Here is a 22,288-nt window from a genome sequence, read left to right on the forward strand (position 1 = left end):
ATACATATAATTGTAATAAAATTTTGCAACAATTGCCATGAAAATTTATTTGAATATATACGGGACAGTGCCGCATTTCCGTATGTCCCGGGTTTTTCTAAAAGCAATATTTGTCCCGGATTTGGATCTTTGCTTGTATAGGTTCGAATCTTTGCTTGATAATAAAATTATAACTAACCATTAAATGCCTGACATATAATCACTAATAACATATGATATATTAGTATCATATTTATATTACAAACAAACGAACAATTACAAAAGCCATCTCGAGGATCATCCTAACACACTTGCAGAAGAACTGAGCCACAGGGCAAGATTATAAATGAAATTCATGTTACATTAACACATCTCAATTTTCAAAATCTCTGACAATGGTGAGAATATTTTGTATTTTGGAAGTTTTTTTTTTAATTCATACAGTTAAACTTCTTGCCCATTTCAGGACAGGTGTTAACTTACAAAAATGTACATGACTCCATGACATTTTTTTTTGTAATTGTTAGAACAGCAATCAGAACTTTTATATGTTCTATAAGCTGTTGTTTAAGACTTATGACTACTTATTTCATGAGAGGCAATCCATCAATTTACCATTCTCTTGTGTGGGATATTTTTGATATTAGCTCTTACGTCTAATAGTTAACATGTGATTGGATGTTGCAGCTATGTCCACGAAGGACGATTTCCACTTGGAATTATATTGTGATCTATAACCCCAAGTGGAAATTTGACATCAAAGCTGCCTGATGTCGGGCTACGGCGGTAGCGGGAATCGAAACAGCGAACCTGGGACTAGTTGCTGCTAGCCCACGCTCTAACCGATATCGTCACCGCTGGCCCATATGACCAAAATGAACCCGATTTTAGTTGCTTTGATGAAGTAATATATGGATATTCCGACTATTCGACAGAACAGGTAACATGTTAAACTGGGCTTCTGAGAAAATTGATAGATGTCTTAAAATTGGAACAAAATTGTCACAGAAATATAAAAAAATATTAGAATTTTTAGCAAAACCTATTTATATATCGAGAGATCTACAAAATCGAAAACTTGGTTTTTACACATTTTGACATTCAATAATTGATAGTTGTTGTTCTATTTATCAATACTATTGATGAGAAATAAAAGACGGGCACTGGGCAACCGTTGGGTTGCTTTTTAATTACTAGGTTATGAGGAATTACTTAGATACATCACAGCTGCTCATAAAACACATAATAAGAACTCATAATAAGAACAGTTCAAATTGTTATAAAACAAGAACAATAATTAAGTATAAATCTCCTTATCCTAACATTTTGTTAGAATTTTTTATTTGATGTAGAATTATTTCTTGCTGGTAACTTCTACCCATACACTAACAAAAAACGGAAAGACATTATGACCAAATTGATCAAGATTTTAGTTGAAAATAAGGTTGTACGAGAATATGGCAATAAGGTTGTTTAGAGTGAAAATACTTCAACCACTACATTTTATTCCAAAATATCAGTTGATTGCACTCAAGTTTGCATATTGAACAGATTTCCCGTTATGTCTGCTCACTCAACCAGCAATTATACTATCAGAGCTCGGTCTAGTGCCTTCACTTCAACCAGATTTGACGCGGTTGCATGCTCTGATCCTTTGCAAGGATACCATTCGGAATTTATTAATTCACAATGATTCTGTTTATGCAACTAACTTGAAACTATACTGATTCTGTGGAAATAAATATGTTTCTGTCGTCAATAATTTGATATGTAAAACGATCATCATACCGAAATGTAAATCGATTTTATATAGCTATAGAGGATACCCAAACGTCTAAACATTGTACTGGCATTCGATTTAGTACGGCCAAATATTTGCTGATGATCAGGAAGGAATAGATGCAAATATTAAAAAAGGCGAAAATTTTATAAAGTATAGATATGAATAAATTTTGTTTAAACAAATATAAAAATAAATATAGTTGTTCAAAATGAATTTTAAAAATCCCATGCATGTTGTTTCGACGTTTTAAGTCATTCTGTTTCGATTAAATCCAATATTGAAAAAATCATATATAAGTAAAATTTGATGTTTTGTCTGTTCTTTATTAAAAACGTCTGCACAGATTTTAAATTTTTTTATGAAAGAACTAGTTTAAAATTAAAAATAAATTAATAGTTTATTTTTTATAGTACGTTTACCTTTTTTATCTAAAACAAAAGGAATCTTGTTTCAACCTCTGAAAACTATTAAATAAACTTTTATCGGATTGCCATAAGTAGCGATTTAAATCGTTGGCGCCAGCATGTTCGCACGATCTCCAGAAAGCAATAATAACGCTATATAAGTTATAAAATCCGATTTTACTACGTCTTATAAAATTCACATCAATGTATAAAGTTATAAAACTAATATTTTATGCACGAAACTATTACATTATTTTAAAAATGCATTTTAATCATGATGTTTTCTTAAAACTGCACTATGAGGCATTTTTAATTTAAATGTTAACAAGTTTCGAAGCTTGGACAAAGTTTTATGAGTTTTTTTTATCAACTAAAGCGTTCGTTAACAACTTCCATAGTTATTTGAATATAAAAAGTGCATGTAAAATGCATGTGCATTATCGTAGGCGGCCGACGAGGAATTTACAGAGGGATTTAAGTTCCAGGATAGAAAAATCATTTATAAGCCGATTCATGTAGTAAGAGATTGTTTTAGTTTGCAAGCTAACTAGAAATAATGAAATTAAAATATGTATTTAATTAGTTCATCAGAAGATTGTCATTAGTTTATCATATATCATTAAATATCAGATATTATTATATTCAAAAGTTGCAAAAACATCCCGGTATAGAGTTGAGAAGTACAAAGGTCCAATTCGACTCTTACAATTGTACTGTGAAATCAAACTTGCTACATCAAAACAAAAATTACATATCAAATAAACAACTATTTCACTATGTTCAGTAAAATTATCAGATATTTCATCATAATGGAACTATGTTTATTGTGTGATTTCAAAAACTTGTCACCTGGGTAAACAGTTCAATTTATTTTTAATTTTTAATTTTAAACAGGTTTCTTCATAAAATTTGTTTGAAATCTGTGCAGACGTTATCGGTAATAAAAAACAGGCAAAAAATCAAATTTTACTTCATATACTTATATGATTTTTTGAATTTTGGTTTTGATCAAAATAGAATGATTTGAAACGTCGAGAAATCATGCTAATCCGGAATTCAAAATACATTTTGAACTATATTTATATTGATTGTTGAAAATCGAAGTTTATTTCAATACAATAATATATTACCTAATAAATTTGAAATAAAAATGTTACTGCAATAAAATCTGCATGCTACGAAATAATAATGTAAATACGACTCTAAAATAAATCTAGATTATAGAACTCGTATGCATTATTTGCAATAGTATTTGTTAATATTATACACAAAGCCTTCGTGTATTTCCTCCATGACAATATGTAATCCAAATAGAGTAACATATGGATAATCCGACTATCCGACAGAATAGGTAACATGTTAATGTGGGCTTCTGAGAAAATTGATAGATGTCATAAAATTTGAACAAAAATGTCACAGAACTACGAACAAATATTAGAATTCTTAGTAACACTTATTTATCTATTGATAGATCTACAAAATCAAGTTTCCGCACATTTTTACATTCTATAATTGAGAACTATTGTTCGATTAATTGGTACAATTGATAAGATATGAGGAACGGGCAATAGACAACCATTGGGTTGCCTTTTAATGACTGCTCATAAAAAACATAAGAACAGTTCTGATCGATATGAAAAAAATTATAATTAAGTATATATCTTCAAATCCGCTTAGAGACTCGAAGAATTCGTGTATATATGTATACGGTTATTTATATTTTTAACGTCGGTATTTTCACATATATGAATAACTGATAGAAAGAAGATTGCTCGACATATAATATTTTATTTATAAGCAGATGTCAGAACTTATGCGGAAGTGTTATTTGATTTGTCAGTTAATATGTATGAAGGCGCTCGGGTCATGCGGAATTCAACATACTAAAGTTATTCCACTATACTTCAAAATTGTTAGCTTCTTTGAAAGATGGAATATATATATATATATATATATATATATATATATATATATATATATATATATATATATAATATATATACATATATATATATAACAAAAAATCATAAGCTCTAGATTTATAAACAACAAGTACGACATTACTTCAAACTTGCTTTGCAATGCTATAAAAATTTAGTTGAAGAATCAATACTGGCAAACAAAACAATGTCACTAGACGTAGATACTACTATATAATCATACTTTTAATCTTAAAGTTTTTAATTTAATTTTAATTATAGTATTAAGGCTAATAATATTACCTAGCTTTAGAATAAATTTTACATTCATAGGAAAGTCATACTTTTCAATAAGACGCAAAATGTTAATACTGATATAAATGAAAATGCAAGATACTCTACATGGGTTTTAGTGTTCATTTCATTCTGACGTGATTGCTAGAAGTTAAAGGTAATACTTGTGAAATAGTACTATGCCATTTTGTCCATTGTATAAGTATGTCACTTTGTTTGATCAAAATTGAACAAAAAAAATTGATTATTCAAAATTCCACTGACCATCTAATTATTGCATTGAAATTGAACGAAATCACTAGTGCTGGAATAAGTGATTTTAATCGAACAAAATTATGAATATCGATAAATAGGTTCCTAAACAGACCTGAGAAAAACACCCTCAAAATAAACTTTTAAAAGCACGAAAAGACTGTGACAGTAACGCTCAATATCTGTCATGATTGTTATTATGGCTTTTTTAAGTTATACAGTCGCGGAATTGTTACTGAAACTAGACCATTTTTAAAAAAGGCCACTGTGACATTTTGTCCATATTTACACCTAATATTAGACTAATGATTTTTTGTGTGTTTTTGCTTTGATTACAGATTTATTTTTATGTTTTATTTTTATCCAGTAGAATTCTGTAACTAACAATAAGTGAAAATAGTAGTACTAGTTATTTATAATTCCAAAAAAACGTGTAACTCGAAAAATTCACTTCTGTATGGAAAATCAGTGCTAAACTAAAATCAATATAAAAAAGCCCTTTTTGGCAGTTTTTATTATGATAAATAACAAAGACATAGAACGAGATATATATATATTGATAAATTTAATATCAAACACATTTAATAAATTATGCATCAATCATAGAATGAAAATTAGCAGCATCTATTATTCTTTCATTATTACGGAGGCGGTTCAGTTGGTTTGCAAAAGATATAATATTTATTTTACTCTCTAGCTTTTCATTTTTATCTTTTGCCTTCGGCGAAATATAAAATTTTATAGATATAATAGATTTTGTAAAAAAAATAATTCTGTTATTTGCTTATCTTGGATAAATTTGGCCTATCAATTACAATGATTGAAAACAAAGTTTAAAAACAGGGATGTCCTTTGTTTAGGTATTTTAAATAAACTAACTCATATCTACATAAAATTCTATTCTGACCATAAAAAGGGCCTTTTCCATCTAATCTACATATTTCCATCATAGACAAACACTACTAGAAATTCATAACTATAACATACATTATACTATAAAAACATTATTGTAGTTATAAGCAAATAATAGTTTAGTATTTAAAATTAAATAAATTGAGTTGAAAAAAAAATTCAACTAGTGGGGTGGGTGGCATCGTGCCTTAAGGCAAATTGCTGGAACTTCCCGTACCGTAACGAAATGTTCGAGGAATACTGAATGTTTTCAAATAGATTATTATAAATATTGTAACATTGTCTAATATTTATAAGAATTATATAAACTGAATTGCAAAGTTGAAATTATTTGTTTCAACAAAAAACTAAAAAAAAAAAAAAAAAAAAATGGAACAAAAATTTTTTTTCCCAAATCAATTATTTTGTTAAGACAAGCAGAAAGTTTTTTGAATCATTCAAATCGGACGCTTAGTTCTCTCAAAAACTGCCATTTTTTACATATTTAGCTCCGTATCTTCGAAATGGCTGGGCCTGCCTTTGCCAAAAACTAATAAACACTTCTCCCAATCATTACTAATTGAATGTTTTTTAGATCATTCAAATCGGATACTCCGTTCTCTCAAAAATTCGATTTCTATTTTCCGCACTCTTTGCTCCGTATCTCCGAAACGGCTGGACCTGCCTTTGCCAAAAACTAATCAGCTCTTTTCCCTATCAATAGGAATCGAATGTTTTTTGAACCATTCAAATCGGTTGATCCGTGCGCCCTAAAACGTGACTGGAAATTTGTATCCACACATACATACACACACACACACATACACACACACACACACACACATCCATTTTTTCTGAGGTATGCCAAAATGTTCAGAAACCTTCAAAACGTCGAGAAATGTAAAAATTTTCAATTCCGATTTTCGGCCCATTACAATAACTTACCCTACGGGAAGTTAAAAACTGTGTAATACCAAAAAAGTGTAGAACGGGGGATAAGTGTATTTAATATAATTCATAACTTCATGGTCCAAAACTTCACCAAACGTTACATTATTATTATTCTCATACAAAAATATATGTGATGATGTAAAATGCACACACATGTAAGATTCTGTTACAGCAGAAATATGTATCGATTATATTTCATATTACTTGCATGTATCCTCCGCAAACAAACCATTCGCACCATACCCTCAAATAATTCATATCAAGATTAGAAATATATTAAAGTTCCTAACACTACTCACCTTTGTATCATTAGTCAGAAGTTCGAGCGAGTAACCAGGTAGGAGTTTCCTCTCGTTGATGTGTCTGACAGCCAACATAGCCGCTGCCAATTCACTGTTGCCTTCTGGCCTTTCTCCATATGCAGTACTCAGTTCAAATAAACCTAACACAGACACTTTACGCACTGTTTCTCTATCAGACCTAGAAATAGGATGCACCAAATTGGATCTGGAATCGGAATTGGAATCAACACTTGATGATTGATCACTGTGGTTGTATAATAATAACTCTGAACTGTCACTGTCTAAATAACGACTAAACCCGGTACTTTGTAAATCCATACTAAAATATTTATCACTAAATTTCGTCCGAGTGTCTAAAGACACGTTGTCACTTTCTAAACTCTCCTCCAACTCATAGTCCAATCCTTCACCAAACGTTGCATTATAATTATTCCCGTACAAAAGTTCTGAATAATTCTTTTTCAAAAGTCCTTTCCTATCATCGTTCCTGTAGCCCCACGTCTTGGGGATCAAAGCGGCGTGAAAGGCGAGTAAAGCGGCCACGTAAATCCATGCTGATTTCAGGGGAAAGAAATATTTTGTTAGACGTCTTTCTTGTGGTTGTGATTTATTTGCTTCGAATAGGTTGTTTGCGTTTTGGCACGCCCCACCGGACTGACGATACATGCCTCAATCAAATTGCCGATGATGGAGTGCAAGACATCGTCTGTGGCTTTGAGAGCTGTGGGAAATGGAAAAAATATTTGTCAATGCTGATAACAGAAGAAATTATAGAGAAAATACAAAGAATATATATATATATATATATATATATATATATATATGTTAAATTTTTTATATAATTTTGATGTTGAATTATGTGAGATTCAGTTTTCAGGGAAATACATCAATTAAAAAATTTGTATGACTTTAAAACATTTTTATTTTTTCCATACGTTTCGACACATTGTTTTGTGTCATCTTCAGTGGACTCTAGTTTGAAAGAACAGATAGAAATTATTAAATAAAACTAATATATAAGAAGTGATATGGTATGAACTTACATGTAATTGAATTAATCCTAATTATTTCATAATTATAATTGTTCACAATGCACCAAAAAACCAATTCTTATCATTTTAAATTGAACAATATATAAATTTTCGAATGAGTTTTTTCGAAAAAACTCATTCATTTGTTCACTAAATTATATCTTAAAACATTTTTAATATTTTTGAAAACTTTTTCATGCTATTTCCATATAAATTGATTGAACTGCGCGCTATCTAAAAGTTGATATTAAGAGCTAAACTTTTCAAAGAATTGGTTTTTATCAATTTCAAACCATTTGAGCCCTCGGGAGCAAGGAAATTCGAAAATGTCTATATTAAGGACCACCCTAATATATATATATATATATATATATATATATATAATTTGTATATTCTATATATTCTATATAAATGTGTTCAAAATGAAAATAACTGAACGATTGCAAATATGATTCATAAGTGAAAAGAGCAGCTAACAAAAAATATATTAATAGTTTACCCACTGCAAAGCACGCCACATATAAATGTTTTTTAGTAGTCTTTGCAAGTGCTCATCTAATCTGAAACTGATTACAAACTCAAAAAATCATAACCAAAATTATGTCAAACAACAGGTCAAATTTATATTAAAAGAAAATTGGTTCCAAAATTAAAAAAAAAAATAGATATGGACAACCCTTTAAAGTAAAAAGATTTCCATGTATTTTTCAATTTGAAATGATAGAAAATTTAATTAAAAAAAATTATTTCAGAATTTGAAATGAAATGTTAGGGGTAGACAACCCTTGATAAAAATATATAATATTTCAAAGTAAAAAGAGTTGTGTGTGTTTTGATAATTCCGCATTGAAAATATTAAAATGAAGTAAGTTGACCTCAAAATTGAAAAAAGTTTTTGGGTTGGACATCCCTTAATAATAATAAATTGTATTTAAATGTAAGACTTAAGCTTTTTCTTCAAAATCGAAAATCTGATATAAAATTATGTCAAAAATATTCAATTACTTAACGCGAGAAAAAAACATTTGTCAAAACAATAGGGGTTGGTGGTAAAAAAAAATAGTAAAACTGGGTTATATGTATTTTTATTGCCACATTATAAAAATATTAAGGGTCAACAACTCTTATCACTAAGGTATGTAAAAATTAGATAGTTACCTATTCTCAGACCAACTGAATACGCATTTAAATTTTGATAAGAATCGGTAAAGCCGTTTCGGAGGAGTACGGAAACGAACTTTGTGGCACGTTATATATATATATATATATATATATATATATGAGGTAATTATTAAAATTTTCAAATAAAGTTTCAAATTTACAAAAATAGCATCAACAAAAGAAATGAGTTCGTCTTTATGCAAAGTGTATCAAGTATCCGTTTAAATATTTTCAAACAATTTTGGAAAATAATGTTTTTTTTTATCTTTCACCCAATGCATCATCTAGCAATTTTAAATTTTAGTTTCTTTGTCGAATTATTATTCAAAAGCTCTATAGCATCACGTGCCCAAACTTTTATAACAAGTTGCCTCAGATGATCTCTCAGTGTAAAATATCATTACAGAGAATTATACGATTTATTTAGTTATTTAGTTACCCTTGATGACAAGTTTAGTACATATATTACTGCGCTATTGTGTTTGTTACAAATGATTGTGCTAATTAGTCCTATTGTTTCTGTTACATATGAAATATTGTGCACTAATTATTATATGATGTTATTATTAAGCTTCTTTTCAATATTATTTATTAGTCCTATAGGACATTTGAATTTTTTAATTAAATTTTTCTCAATATTTTCAGTTCAGTTTTGAAATTTTTATAGCATTATGTGGGATATGATACAATATAATTAATTATGCACATGTTTCTCTGCCCTGTGAGTATTTTACATTTCTAAATGTTTTTAATTTCAGTGAGTGAATATAATTAATAATAATTAGTTTTATATGTAACAAAAAAAATGTTAGCAATTTTTTCCAATATTATATTTGTCAAACCCAAAAATAATTAAATTTGTGTTTATTCTTCTTAATATGTCTTTTACTAGAATTTTGGCTCGTTTTTCCAATATAAGATAAATCACAATCATAGCTATAAACTTGACAAAACAGATTCATGGGCTTAACAGTTAGCATTATTTGTGTAAAATCCTATCTATGTCTTACTATCACATGTTTTACGTTCAAACATTATTGAATATTATCATTGATAATTCAATTTAAAAAAAAAAACTATACTGATAATTCAATTTCCAAAAATAAAAAATCACTATACCTAAGAGTTAATAACTAAACAAAGATCTGTGTCTGTGTCAATCGAAAAATGCTGTGTACACACACACACTCTATATGTTCTGAAATATATATTCTAAAATTGAAAAAAAAATCTATTTCCAAATTGAAACCATCTTCTTGATTTTACGAAGATTATAAACTATACTAGAAAAATGTAAAAAGCAAATGAAAATAAACCCTAATACGCACTAAAAAAAGTTATCATATTAATATAATTATCTATAGAATCAAATAAATATATTAATTAATAAAATGGTTAAAGAGAAATTGCCTACGTACCACACAATTTACTAAGTCAACATTAGCTTCAGATATGGATCTATTAGGAAATCTTCACAACGGAGAAAATCCCTAAATGCGATGATATAGGAAAAACTTATATATTTCATAATTTGATTTTCTGTCTAATTGTTATATCTTAATAAATAATAAAAACACTATAGAAGCACATTTTTTCCATGATTAATTGGTATGTTTGCATAAATTTTAATATTTTTCTTTACTGGTGGGTTTTATTAAATTTTCATTCCATAATCTATTCCTGTCTGGGTGTCATGTTCTGTCGTGCAAGTTGAAATGAAAAAGATTTATTGTTTTTGTGAATTAATGTCGAGATGCAGCCATGAACATTCTGTTAATCTGTCTATGCTGCGAACTGTCACGAGAACTATGACTGCATACAAATTATTCAACTGTTAGGAGAGATTGTGCCAGAAACTCAAAACATTATGGTACAAGAGGAAACTTCGACAATGATAAAATTATTAAGGGATTAATTGACTTCTGATCATTTGTTTGAGTTGCTTTGATAATATTCTGGAATATGACACTATTTGACAACATAATAAATGAAGATATGTAATACATGCTTGTTAAATTTTATTAGTACCAAGGTATCATTGCAGTATAACTATTCTTGCAGTATAACTATTTACTGACTAAATATAAATGCATTGCATGGCATCTATTTTTTATGGTTGATCAAATAACTTGTATCTAATTCTAATATTCCGTTTTACTAAATATATCATTATTCTTCATCCATCTGATGTTTTAAGATGGTGATAGATATTTGTAACCGCCTACGTATTACTATTACCAAGTGGTCTATTATGGTTTTGCATTAAATAAATATTGAATTGGTTATTTAGTCGTAGTATTGAGATAACAATACCAATGATATGAACGTTACTATAATATTTATATTCAATTACAATCCGCTATAGGCTCTATGACACATCATCAATTTCTAACCTCGGGCTGATTACATTCAGGCCTATATTTGCTCACGCATTTGTGTATTTGATGCATAAGGGATATATGATCTTTAAAATCAACCAAAGTTGGTTTTAAGACTTAAACTGTAATTGATTAATTATTTTTCTACTCCAATTATTTTTGATAATTCTTCCAATTATTTATCGAACAAATTATCACAATTTATAAACGTTTGTAGTTGAAAATTCGTTTTAGTTATAGTTCATGACATGTTTGAAATTATTATTTGTTGAATGATTTTTTATTCATTAATCAATTTCAAATAAAAGTTAAACATAAAATATACATATTTTATTTATTTTAAACGCACCAAAATCTATCAAAAATTAGAGTTGTCAATGAAACTTGATAGGTCAGATGTAAGCATAACGAAAATAAAATTCATGAAATAAATTTATAACTAATGGTGTATATGGCATTGTGCCTTTGGGCAAATTGCTGGAACTTGCCTACCTTAACGAAATGTTTGAGGAATATTAAATGTTTCTAAAGAGATTATTATAAATACTGTAACATTGTCTAATATTCATAAGAATTATATAAACTGAATTACAAAGCCAGAATAAAATATAAATCAAAATATTTTCGATATGAAAAAATGGAAAAAAGCAATCATTTTGTTAAAATAAGCGGAATGTTTTTTGAATCATTCAAATCGGACGCTTAGTTCTCTCAAAAACTGCCATTATTTGCGCATTTAGCTCTGTATGTTCAAAATGGCTAGACCTCCCTTTTCCACAAACAAATCACCTCTTCTCCCAATCATTAAAAATTGAGTATTTTTTGGATCATTCAAATCGGATGTTCTGGAAATAGCTGGACCTGCCTTTGCCAAAAACAAATTAGCACATCTCCCTATCAAAAAGAATCGAATGTTCTTTAAATCATTCAATCGTTTGAATCGTGCGCCTGAAAACGTGGACAAAAAATTGTGTCCATACATACGTACACAAACACACACATCCGTTTTTTCCAAGGTATGCCAAAACGTTCAGAAACCTTCAAAACGTGAAGAAATGCAAAAATTTTTCATTTCAAGTTTTAGACGATTACATAACTTAATATAAGTTAATAAAACATAAATTATCAAATTCGAATTAAGTGAATGAATTAATAATAATTCAATAATTAAATAACCAATCAAAAAGTAAGTAGGTACTTTGGTAAAAAATTGAATAAATATACAAATAAATTTAACTAATAAGTATTTATATAAATATCTAAACTAAAACGTATGAATAATATTTAGAAAAATAATTAGAAATTGAACAAATAAATATACTGATAATATCTAATCAAATAAGAAATCATTTCTCAGAAAATAAAATCAGAACTGTTTATATATTCCATAGCAACTGTATAAAATGTCCTAATTTACCCGCATAAATTATCAATTTCCAACATTTCCCAAGCGAATGCTTATCAATAATAAATGATTTAAAGTCAACAGACTATGTAGTAAGAAAGACATTAGTTTTTGATGCCTTTGCCAGAACTTTAATTACACACTAAAATACACATCGAAAGCTCAGTGACACGGTTTCTCTGTAAACCGTAAAAGCTTCGGAGCTTATAAAATTCACTGCGACGCGGAAACGGAAACAGTATGTTAAAAGTAAATTCAGAGCTCGCTTCCCGCATGTGATAAAGATTTCATACCAGAGAGGCAATACATTCTGAGAATTGGAATTCTATATAAAATATAGAATCGGTAATAATATTTCCAGTCTAATTTGCACAGATAAATCTACCAAAATGAGTTCTTTAATCGTACAAAACACTACAAAATGCTATTTATGGAGTTTCAGATTTGTTCAGTAGCTAATGATGCTATTGTGATATTTATTGCTTGCTATCGTGCCTCAAAATTTTTTTTTATTTCGTAAACAAATAATATTATAATATAGTAATTGATAAAATTAGTCAACGAGTTTAAATCAAAGTGATACAAAATTATCATTTTATCGACGTTCAATGAATGAATAGAGAATAGACCATTCAAATGTTTAAAAACAATTGATATGTTTGCTGATACATAAGTAAACCTCAAATATAAATTTGAAAATATGTTTAATAAATAAATGCTATATATATTAAAAAATATTCTATCTTTTATACAAATATTAATAACATCCCGTGGGGTAAGTTACAGTAATAACTAAATAAATAAAAAATATCAAAGTCAATTAAATAAATATTATATCTTTTACATGATTATTATTAACATCTCGTAGGTCACGTTATAGTAATCCAAAAAATCCAAAATAAGTCGAATTAAAAGGTTACTGAACATTTTGACCTGCTTTAAAAAATATGAATGTATGTGTGTATGCGTATGTGTGTTGGTGTGTTTAGTATGATTATATGTATGCTTGGATACAATTCTAGAAATATTAAATCACGGTGCGGGAGGTTCCAGTAATGTTTCTTGAAGCACGGTGCCACGCACCACTAGTTTAGTTTTGAAATTATCTTTTTCTTTATTGATAATATTCATGTTGGAGTAAAATTTTGTACTTTCTGATTTAGTGCTTTAACATGGAATATATTTATAATACGATTTGTAGAATTTTAGTTTGCTTTTGTAAACGTATATGAATTAAGTGTAATTAAGTAATTATGCATACTGAAAAATCATTTTCTTCCAAATCTTTTAATACCCAAATTTTGAAAATTACAAATTGCACTAAAAAGAAATCTAAGTTACTCAAGTAATTACAATCGAAAAATGTAAGCAAACTTATTTCACTGATTTTACTATGAAATTTAATCAGTATTCTGAATAAAAATATCAACTTATTTTATTATACTATGAATAGTAAAATCAAATAAAATTCCATAAGTATTTATGGTAGTATAGTGCATTTTTTTTAATATTCATACTTGTATTTTGCAACTCATATATTTCAGACATCTACTTAAATATTAATATAATAATAAAGTTTTGTTCAGAAGCATACAGATGAAAAAATAACTTCTATAGAAAAGTCACGTGTCTGTCATTTTGTCACATGCACTATTTCTTATTCAAGAGACGAGGCACGTGTTCAAAATTATATATGTAAATAAAATATCATTCTACTCTAAATAAAACACTATATAACATATCACAAATAATTTAGCTCAATTTACAATAATTCAATTTGTCACATGCAATATGTAATATTCATCAGGCTAAACTGAAACTTGTTAATAATTCACTTTGAGAAAATAGTATTTTAATTCAATTTAAAATGGTGATAGTACAAGCAAATCCACTTGAACATTTTCTATGCATATAAATTGTTTATTTTACATCTAAAATATAGTCAAATATATTCAATTACTAAAGAGGAAAATCTGCCAGAAATTTAAAGTCAGCGAAAAAATAATTGCTTCATGATATATTAGAGAAGTGCTCGGCTTATTTGACTAGTAAAGAACTTTTCAAGTACTGAATTTTATATATAGAAATTTTTATCCATGTGTGTAATTTGTACATGGAATTCAATATTCTAAGCAAAAATTACATCGTTAGTACTTTATTGCAGATTATTTGCATTCAGAACGTTCTGCAGATCCATTTGATGAATTCATGAAAAGTTCAATCATGGTTTTCCAATGAATATTTTTCCTTCTATTTGGTTTTCTATTATACATTTGCCCTGCAATCTTAAACGTGAATTCTATTAGTTTCTCTTTAAAAGTACCTGTAATTTCCGATTCTTTCTGATATAACGATATGCATTTTCTAACGAAAATAAAAGACAATTCAATCATGAAAGACCAACATCATTAGCTTTTATAAAAATCTTTTCTATTTGCCAAATTAACAAGACCGATGATTTACTTTTGTAATGAGTATTTTTAAAGGTTAGAATAATTTCAGAGTAATAATGGAAACTATTTCAATATCTACAAATTGATTAATTATAACTTATCGAGATTCCAAAACCTAAATATATTGATTTGTAAAATAAATACTGATTATACCAATGTTAATGTTTCATATTGTTAATTGAACATTGTTTAATGAGAAATGTACTTGTGCAAATAGAAGGCAAAGTTTCAACTATATATATATATATATATGTATATACAGTAGCGGCGCGAGGCGTCGGCGGTGTCGGCGGCCGCCGACGGCCTCGCGCTTGGGGGGGCCTCGCAAGAGGCCCCGGAAAATTTTTAATTATTTAAAATTTAGTTAATTTTCATACGGATGTGCGAGTAAAAAAGGTGATTAGTGGTTTACAGGCACTATCATTTTACTCTTCTATCTTTTATGGACATTATCTAATATCGTCTGTCAACACTATAGATTATTAAATCTAAACAACTTTGCGCAAGCTAATTCTCTGGTTGTTTATATTTGTGTATTTCTTATGTGAGCGCTATGTGAATCATCGAAACAGTAATTAAATATTCGAGGAATAAATGTAATCAATGTTCAATAAAAATTTATCAGTGAGAAATAACAATGAGATAATAGCAAAAACTGTTAATTTGAAACTAATCATTGTTTCACACCGTCAACACAAGCAATATATTTTATTAAACATTCTATTGGGATGATCGAATGTTTTTTAAATCCTTTAAATGGGTTGATCGGCTCTGATGTCGTCGACCAAAAATTAAAGCGTCCTGAAAAAACGACTGTTCGCGCCAATCAAAGCATGCGGTTATATTGATATATAAACAAAAAATCATCTATCAGAAATTTATACAAATCAATCAATCACTCAGAACGTAATCAAAAACAGTAATAAAATTATTGTAAATATACTTATAACTTGTTATTAATATAAAATAAATATATACTGTTATAATCAAAGTATTTACAATTGGTCCTTCATAAGGCAAGCAATCACAACATCCTAAAATTTTCAACGACATTTTGACATTTTTGAACCAATTTTAAAAATTCAAAAACTGATCGAAAGTTTTCAGTTGGCGATCGTCCTGAATTGTTTTTCGTCAAGATCGACCGCACAGTTTCTTCGTAATTTATTGTAAAAATATTTTTTCAAAACTTGTTAGTATCATCTAACATAAATTTTATCGAACTACGATAAATGATTAATTATAAAAACTCATTAAATTTTAAAATAATGGGACGAGCTTTTAGACCATGTGTACCTACTATGTGATGTGCGGATTTGTGCACTCAAAATAGTATGAACATAGATTTGTTTAATCTAATTAATCACTTGCAGATTGCAAAATTTTGTCTAATTAGTTATTAAGTCGGTGATTTCCAACCATATTTTATTCATAATGATCGAAAAAACATAAAATTTACTAATCAAATGGTTGGGCAAAGGGAAACTTTTTTGCGATAATTATTTAATTTTAGTGCTTTTTTAATAGCTGGAGAACAAACCATTTTTGCCGAAGAGTTTGTTTATTTTAACTTGTGTAATTTTTGTCTATTTCAATTGGTGTATTTATCTGATTAAAAATAAATCTCATATACAGTTATAGTAATCGCAAAAAAATCTAAACCAAAAAAATTTATATATCTTCAAAGATTTCTGAACATTTTGGCAAATTTTCGTCGACGATTTCGCGAACATGGATCAACCAATTTGAAAAATTCAGAAAACATTTGTCATGTATTGAAGGTAAGAAGACGTGCTGATTAGTTTTTGGCAAGGAAGGATGAGCCGTTTCGAATATACGGGGCAAAAAGTGCCATACTGATTACATTTTTAGGAAGGCAGGTCTAGCGGTTTTGGAAATCCAGTAAAAAAGCACAACAAAAGCCATTTGGCATATGCACATCAAATTATCCGATATTTTATAAAGATTTTAATTAATAGTGAGTTAAGTTAGACTGCAACGCGCCGTTTACGCGCTTCGATATTTCGTCTCTAAGCAGCTAACGCAACGTGATTGCTTTGAAAAAAAGTTCGAAATTTTCAACAAAATATTTCAAATTAAAAAAAGTCAATTTCTTTCACTTTTCAAATTTTTTAAAAGCTTTTCAAAAATTTAAATTACGACACGAAAAGTTTCAGCAATTTGCCCTTAGGCACGATGCCATGTACCACTAGTCAACTTGCAACTGGCAAAAAAGGGGGGCCTCGCAAACTAATTTCGCCGACGCCCACGAATGGTCTAGCGCCGCCACTGTGTATATATATATATATATATATATATATATATATATATATAATAGAATAATTCCAGGCAAAAGTTTGTTTTTTAAATATGTTTTTTAATTCTCTTGTGAAGGTGTTGAAAACTTACTCCAATATAACAAACATAGCAATCATTGCAATTCATTTTTAAAAAAGTGTGTAATTCTATTTTTGCGAGGTTTTGATTTTAGAACGACAAAACTATTTCCAGAAAATATTTAAATACCAATTTAATCAAGAAGATTTATTTGAAAAAGATTTACAACTACTTGGCTATTTTAAAACTAACATTTTCTTCATCTATAGACTTTTGCTCACTACATTCTCCTAATTGGAAGAGTTGTATATCAGAAACAATTTGAATTCGTTAAATAGAATAAAGGATTAACATTACTAATTGGAAATCTATTTCTATTGTTTTCTATCATATCAATAGGATAAAGTTATAACGATGCTGTAGAGTTTCAGTTTGTAATTTAGTCTGTAAATTATAGATCTAAAATCTCTTTTATGGCTCAATATACTGGTCGGCGATATTATTGTATTACAGTTTAGCTATGGGAAAGAATATGATCGGGGATGAAAACTGCGCCGTTACATTTTATATATTTATAATCCGGTTTGTGGAGTTTCAGATTGCTTTTGTAATTAATGGAGCGAGCTATTGTGCCTCAGAAATCGCCTATTTTATGAACAAATATTTGACTAATAAAATTTTTTAACGTAAAATTGATATGGAATTATTATTTTGTTGAGTGACATACTGGATAATGCTGTTGAAACAATCCCAAACAGTGCTGTTTAATAGTTATTTTTAAAATAACTATAGATTTGAAAAATATTTTATATTAATTTAGATTTTATATAAATATTATCGAAATTTTATATTTAACTTTCGGAAGTAATCGCAAACAAATTTAAAATAAAGATTTTTATATCTTTACACAGAAAAATTAATGCATGTGTATGCCTGTGAGTGTGGAAACAGATATTCGTTGACAATTTCGTGAACACGGATCAACCGATTTGAGTAATGCAAAAAACACTATTTGTACTAAAGCGGAGACGTATTGCTATTTGTATAAAAGCAGAGACGAAGCTGATTAATTTTTGGCAAAGACAGATCTAGCCGTTTCGAAGATACGGGGCAAAAAGTGCCAAGAATGATAATTCAGTTTTTGAGAGAACGGAGCGTCCGATTTTAATAATTCAAGAACATTTTATTTGTAATAATGAAACAAAGAACAAATTAATTTTTTGGGAAGGCATATTCAGCGGTTTAGGAGATCCAATAAAAAAAGTAAACTAGTGGTGTATGGCCTCGAGCCTCAAGGCAAATTGCTGGAACTTCCTGTACCGTAATAAAGGAAGGAGGAATATTAAATGCTTTCAAATAGTTTATTATAAATATTGTAACATTGTGCAATAATGCTGAAATTATTTGTTAGAGTATATTAGAACTTTAGTCAAACTTAAAATTAGAATCTGAAATATTTTCAATATCAATTTTTTTTTTTTTTGAAAAAAAAAATTGTTTTCCCGAAAGCCATTATTTTGTTGCAACAAGCAGAAAGTTTTTTGAATCATTCAAATCGGACGCTTAGTTCTTTCAAAAACTGCCATTTTTTGCACATTTAGCTCTGTATCTTTGAAATAGCTGAACCTGCCTTTACCAAAATCTTCTCCCAATCATTACAAATTGAATGTTTTTTAGATAATTCAAATCGGATCCTCCGTTCTCTCAAAAACTCGATTTGTATTTTCTGCACTCTTTGCTCCGTATCTCCGTAACGGCTGGACTTGCCTTTGCCAAAAACTAATCAGCACATCCTTCTATCAATAGGAATCGAAAGTTTTTTGAACCATTCAAATCGGTTGATCCGTGCGCCCGAAAACGTGGACGAAAAAATGCGGACATACAAAACACACACATCCATTTTTGCTGAGGTATGCCAAAGTTCAGAAACCTTTAAAACGTCGAGAAATGCAAAACAAAATTATTTTCGATTTTCGGTCCCTTACTATAATTACCATACGGGAAGTTAATATATCCGAAATTATTATAAAAATGAAGAAAATTATTTAATTGGTTTTATAAGGCATTATATACAAAGTACAGAATGCTATTTTGAATAAAAAAATGAATTTTGATTTTTATTATGATGGCAAATAGGTTAAAAGATAAAAGCATCAATATCATAGGTATCAATACTGCTTGATATTGTATAAAACTAGGGTTTGAACCTGGGACTTTGTGGTTACAAAGCCAGGTGCTATGAATTCCTAAGTATCTAAAACATACTAAAAAAAGTCCACAAAACGTTTTATATATAAATTTGAATTATTAATTATTGACCCAAATACAATACAATATCAAGTCACGAATGTCTCATGTCCTCTTCGACAATTCTGTAACTCCAAATTGAATCCAAGTCACACATAACTTCACCTACATTTGCGTTCATGCAAATCATTATAATTGCGCCATAAATTTAGTTCCAGGTTGACAATATTGAATTAGCGCTCCAGGGATGCCACTGGGACCTAAACATACGTTGTACACGTGTATACACGTGTTAGCGAAACCAATTTTCATTTCAAGTTTTCTTCTCTGGCTAAAATTACTACTAGTTCTTATTATTTATTTATAGAATTACATTGTTTACGGTGCAATTTGTATGCTTGCTGGAACACAGAGAGACAGTCGAATATTTCTTCTCTCTGTAAGGGTTATAAATGAGATGTACTTGCAGGGAATATGTTACCTGTGGCCCACTTTTGTTAAAGGAATCTTGTTTGTTTTGTAATGTTTGTAATAGAAATAGAAGTAGTTTTAATCAACGTAGTAAAATAATTTTTATAATTAAGCAAGATTTTAACATATACCACAAAAATAAGTAATGCAACTTCTTGTATTTAGGTACCATAGTAAAATTTGAGAAATGTATTCTAGTGTAAAAAAAATTAATCACACCTGATATGAAACGACCTATACTACCGATAGTATTATGAACATAATACCGACCGATAGTATTATGAACATAATTTTTAAACATCTCCTCGTTATTTTTATTAATAAAATTTAAATAAATTTATTGTGTAATTGATTTTCAACGTTAATTACTCGTTTGTGCAACTTTTACCATTTTTGTATCATTTATGTTTCATTGTTAGTATAAATTAGAATAAAAAATTAGTTGTAAGTAGCATTTTGATTTAAGCTGGATAGTACAAATATATTTTATTTAAATGTAGACGTCAACTGTAACCAGTAGCTGTTTACGAAACACCACACAGATCTCACATATGCTGCTAAAATTAGTTGTAAGTAGCATTTTGTCTTAAGCTGGATAGTAAAAATATATTTTATTTAAGTGTGGACATCAACTGTAATCAATAGCTGTTTACGAAACATCACACAAATCTCACATATGCCTCTAAAATTAGTTGTAAGTAGCATTTTGTCTTAAGCTGGATAGTAAAAATATATTTTATTTAAGTGTGGACATCAACTGTAATCAGTAGGTGCCTACGAAACACCACACAAATGCTTCTAAAATTAGTTGTAAGTAGCATTTTGTCCTAAGCTTGATAGTAAAGATATATTTTATCAACTGTAATCAATAGCTGACTACGAAACACCACACAGATCTCACATATGCTTCTAAAATTAGTTGTAAGTAGCATTTTGTGTTAAGCTGGATAGTAAAAATATATTTTATTTAAAAATGGACATCAAGTGTAATTAGTAGCTGCCTACGAAGCACCACACAGATTACACATATGCTTCTACATTGATTCTGATTAAAATCGCTCAACAAACTTACAGAAAAATTCTAAATTTTGATGAATTTTTATAATTCAACCGCTTATCCTAGGCCTATAATATTTAAGTATATTATTTCAGACTATAAAATCTATCACTAAACAAGGTTTTATCAAAATCTTCATTTGATTTAATTTGTTAGATAAATCAAACTTCTTTTTCGAAAAGTTAGTTGAACCCAGGCTTGTTTTTGAAGCTCATATATGGTACGTACAAAATTTAATTTTTTGTATCAATTGTTTTCGCGCCATTAAAATTATCACTTTTGATTAGGCTAAAATTTTGACATTGGTCCTATATTAGAAACTAATAATTAATTAGTGCAAATATAGTGAATTACATGATTCAACATCTGTTTCATCAACCTGACTTCTAAATCAAGCAATTAGCTAATTTGCTTTGGCACTTTTTAATGTGCAAATTTGTTTTACGTTTTTCCAACGATAATTAAACAGAGTTTCAGTTTTCCTTTTCCATTATTTAATGACAAATGGCACAATTAAACATCAAACAAACTCTTAAAACAGTCAGGGTAAATTGATTTTCATAAATACACCTATAAAATTAATATTATGGGCTGGGCATATAAAGTGATTAATTAATAATTATTGATCAATTTTGCAATGGATTGTAAAATTTAAGATGTAGTTCCAAGTTTTCGTCATAAAATATTTATTTAATTGGCAGTTATTCAAAAATAAGCGCTGCATTAAATATTTTTATTTTCAGAAGAAAATTGAGACTTTTGCTACAAAAACAGCCTCTTGATTATCTAATTTTATCTCCGTAATATTTTTTCATCTGCTCATCCTCTCGTTAACCAAAACAAATCAAGTCTATTTGATATTATTTGCCACAAATCTAATTTTCTCACTTTTCCAGGTGAAAGAATGTCGATGTGCGGAAAAGAATGAAGTTTCGTTATTTGCCCAAGAAGAACCCTGGACACGTACAAATGT

At 28.7% G+C, this 22,288-nt stretch overlaps 1 protein-coding gene across 1 annotated transcript in view; it reads right to left on the minus strand.

Moving 5' to 3' along the window:
• Positions 1-6,639: 6,639 nt before the first annotated feature.
• LOC113381582 overlaps positions 6,640-22,288 on the minus strand; it is a 32,102-nt gene continuing 16,453 nt past the window's right edge. The window contains exons 2-3 of the mRNA XM_026620394.1: positions 6,773-7,496; positions 6,640-6,717 (exon numbers count right to left, since the gene is read on the minus strand). Of these exons, the coding sequence (XP_026476179.1) occupies positions 6,640-6,717; positions 6,773-7,441 (747 nt within the window). The 5' untranslated portion in view covers positions 7,442-7,496. The remainder of the gene's footprint in view (positions 6,718-6,772; positions 7,497-22,288) is intronic.

This window comes from Ctenocephalides felis, unplaced genomic scaffold (assembly GCF_003426905.1).
Source record: "Ctenocephalides felis isolate EL2017-DRISC unplaced genomic scaffold, ASM342690v1 CF-g0.4_SCAFFOLD_00845, whole genome shotgun sequence".
In the NCBI taxonomy this organism is placed as follows: domain Eukaryota; kingdom Metazoa; phylum Arthropoda; class Insecta; order Siphonaptera; family Pulicidae; genus Ctenocephalides; species Ctenocephalides felis.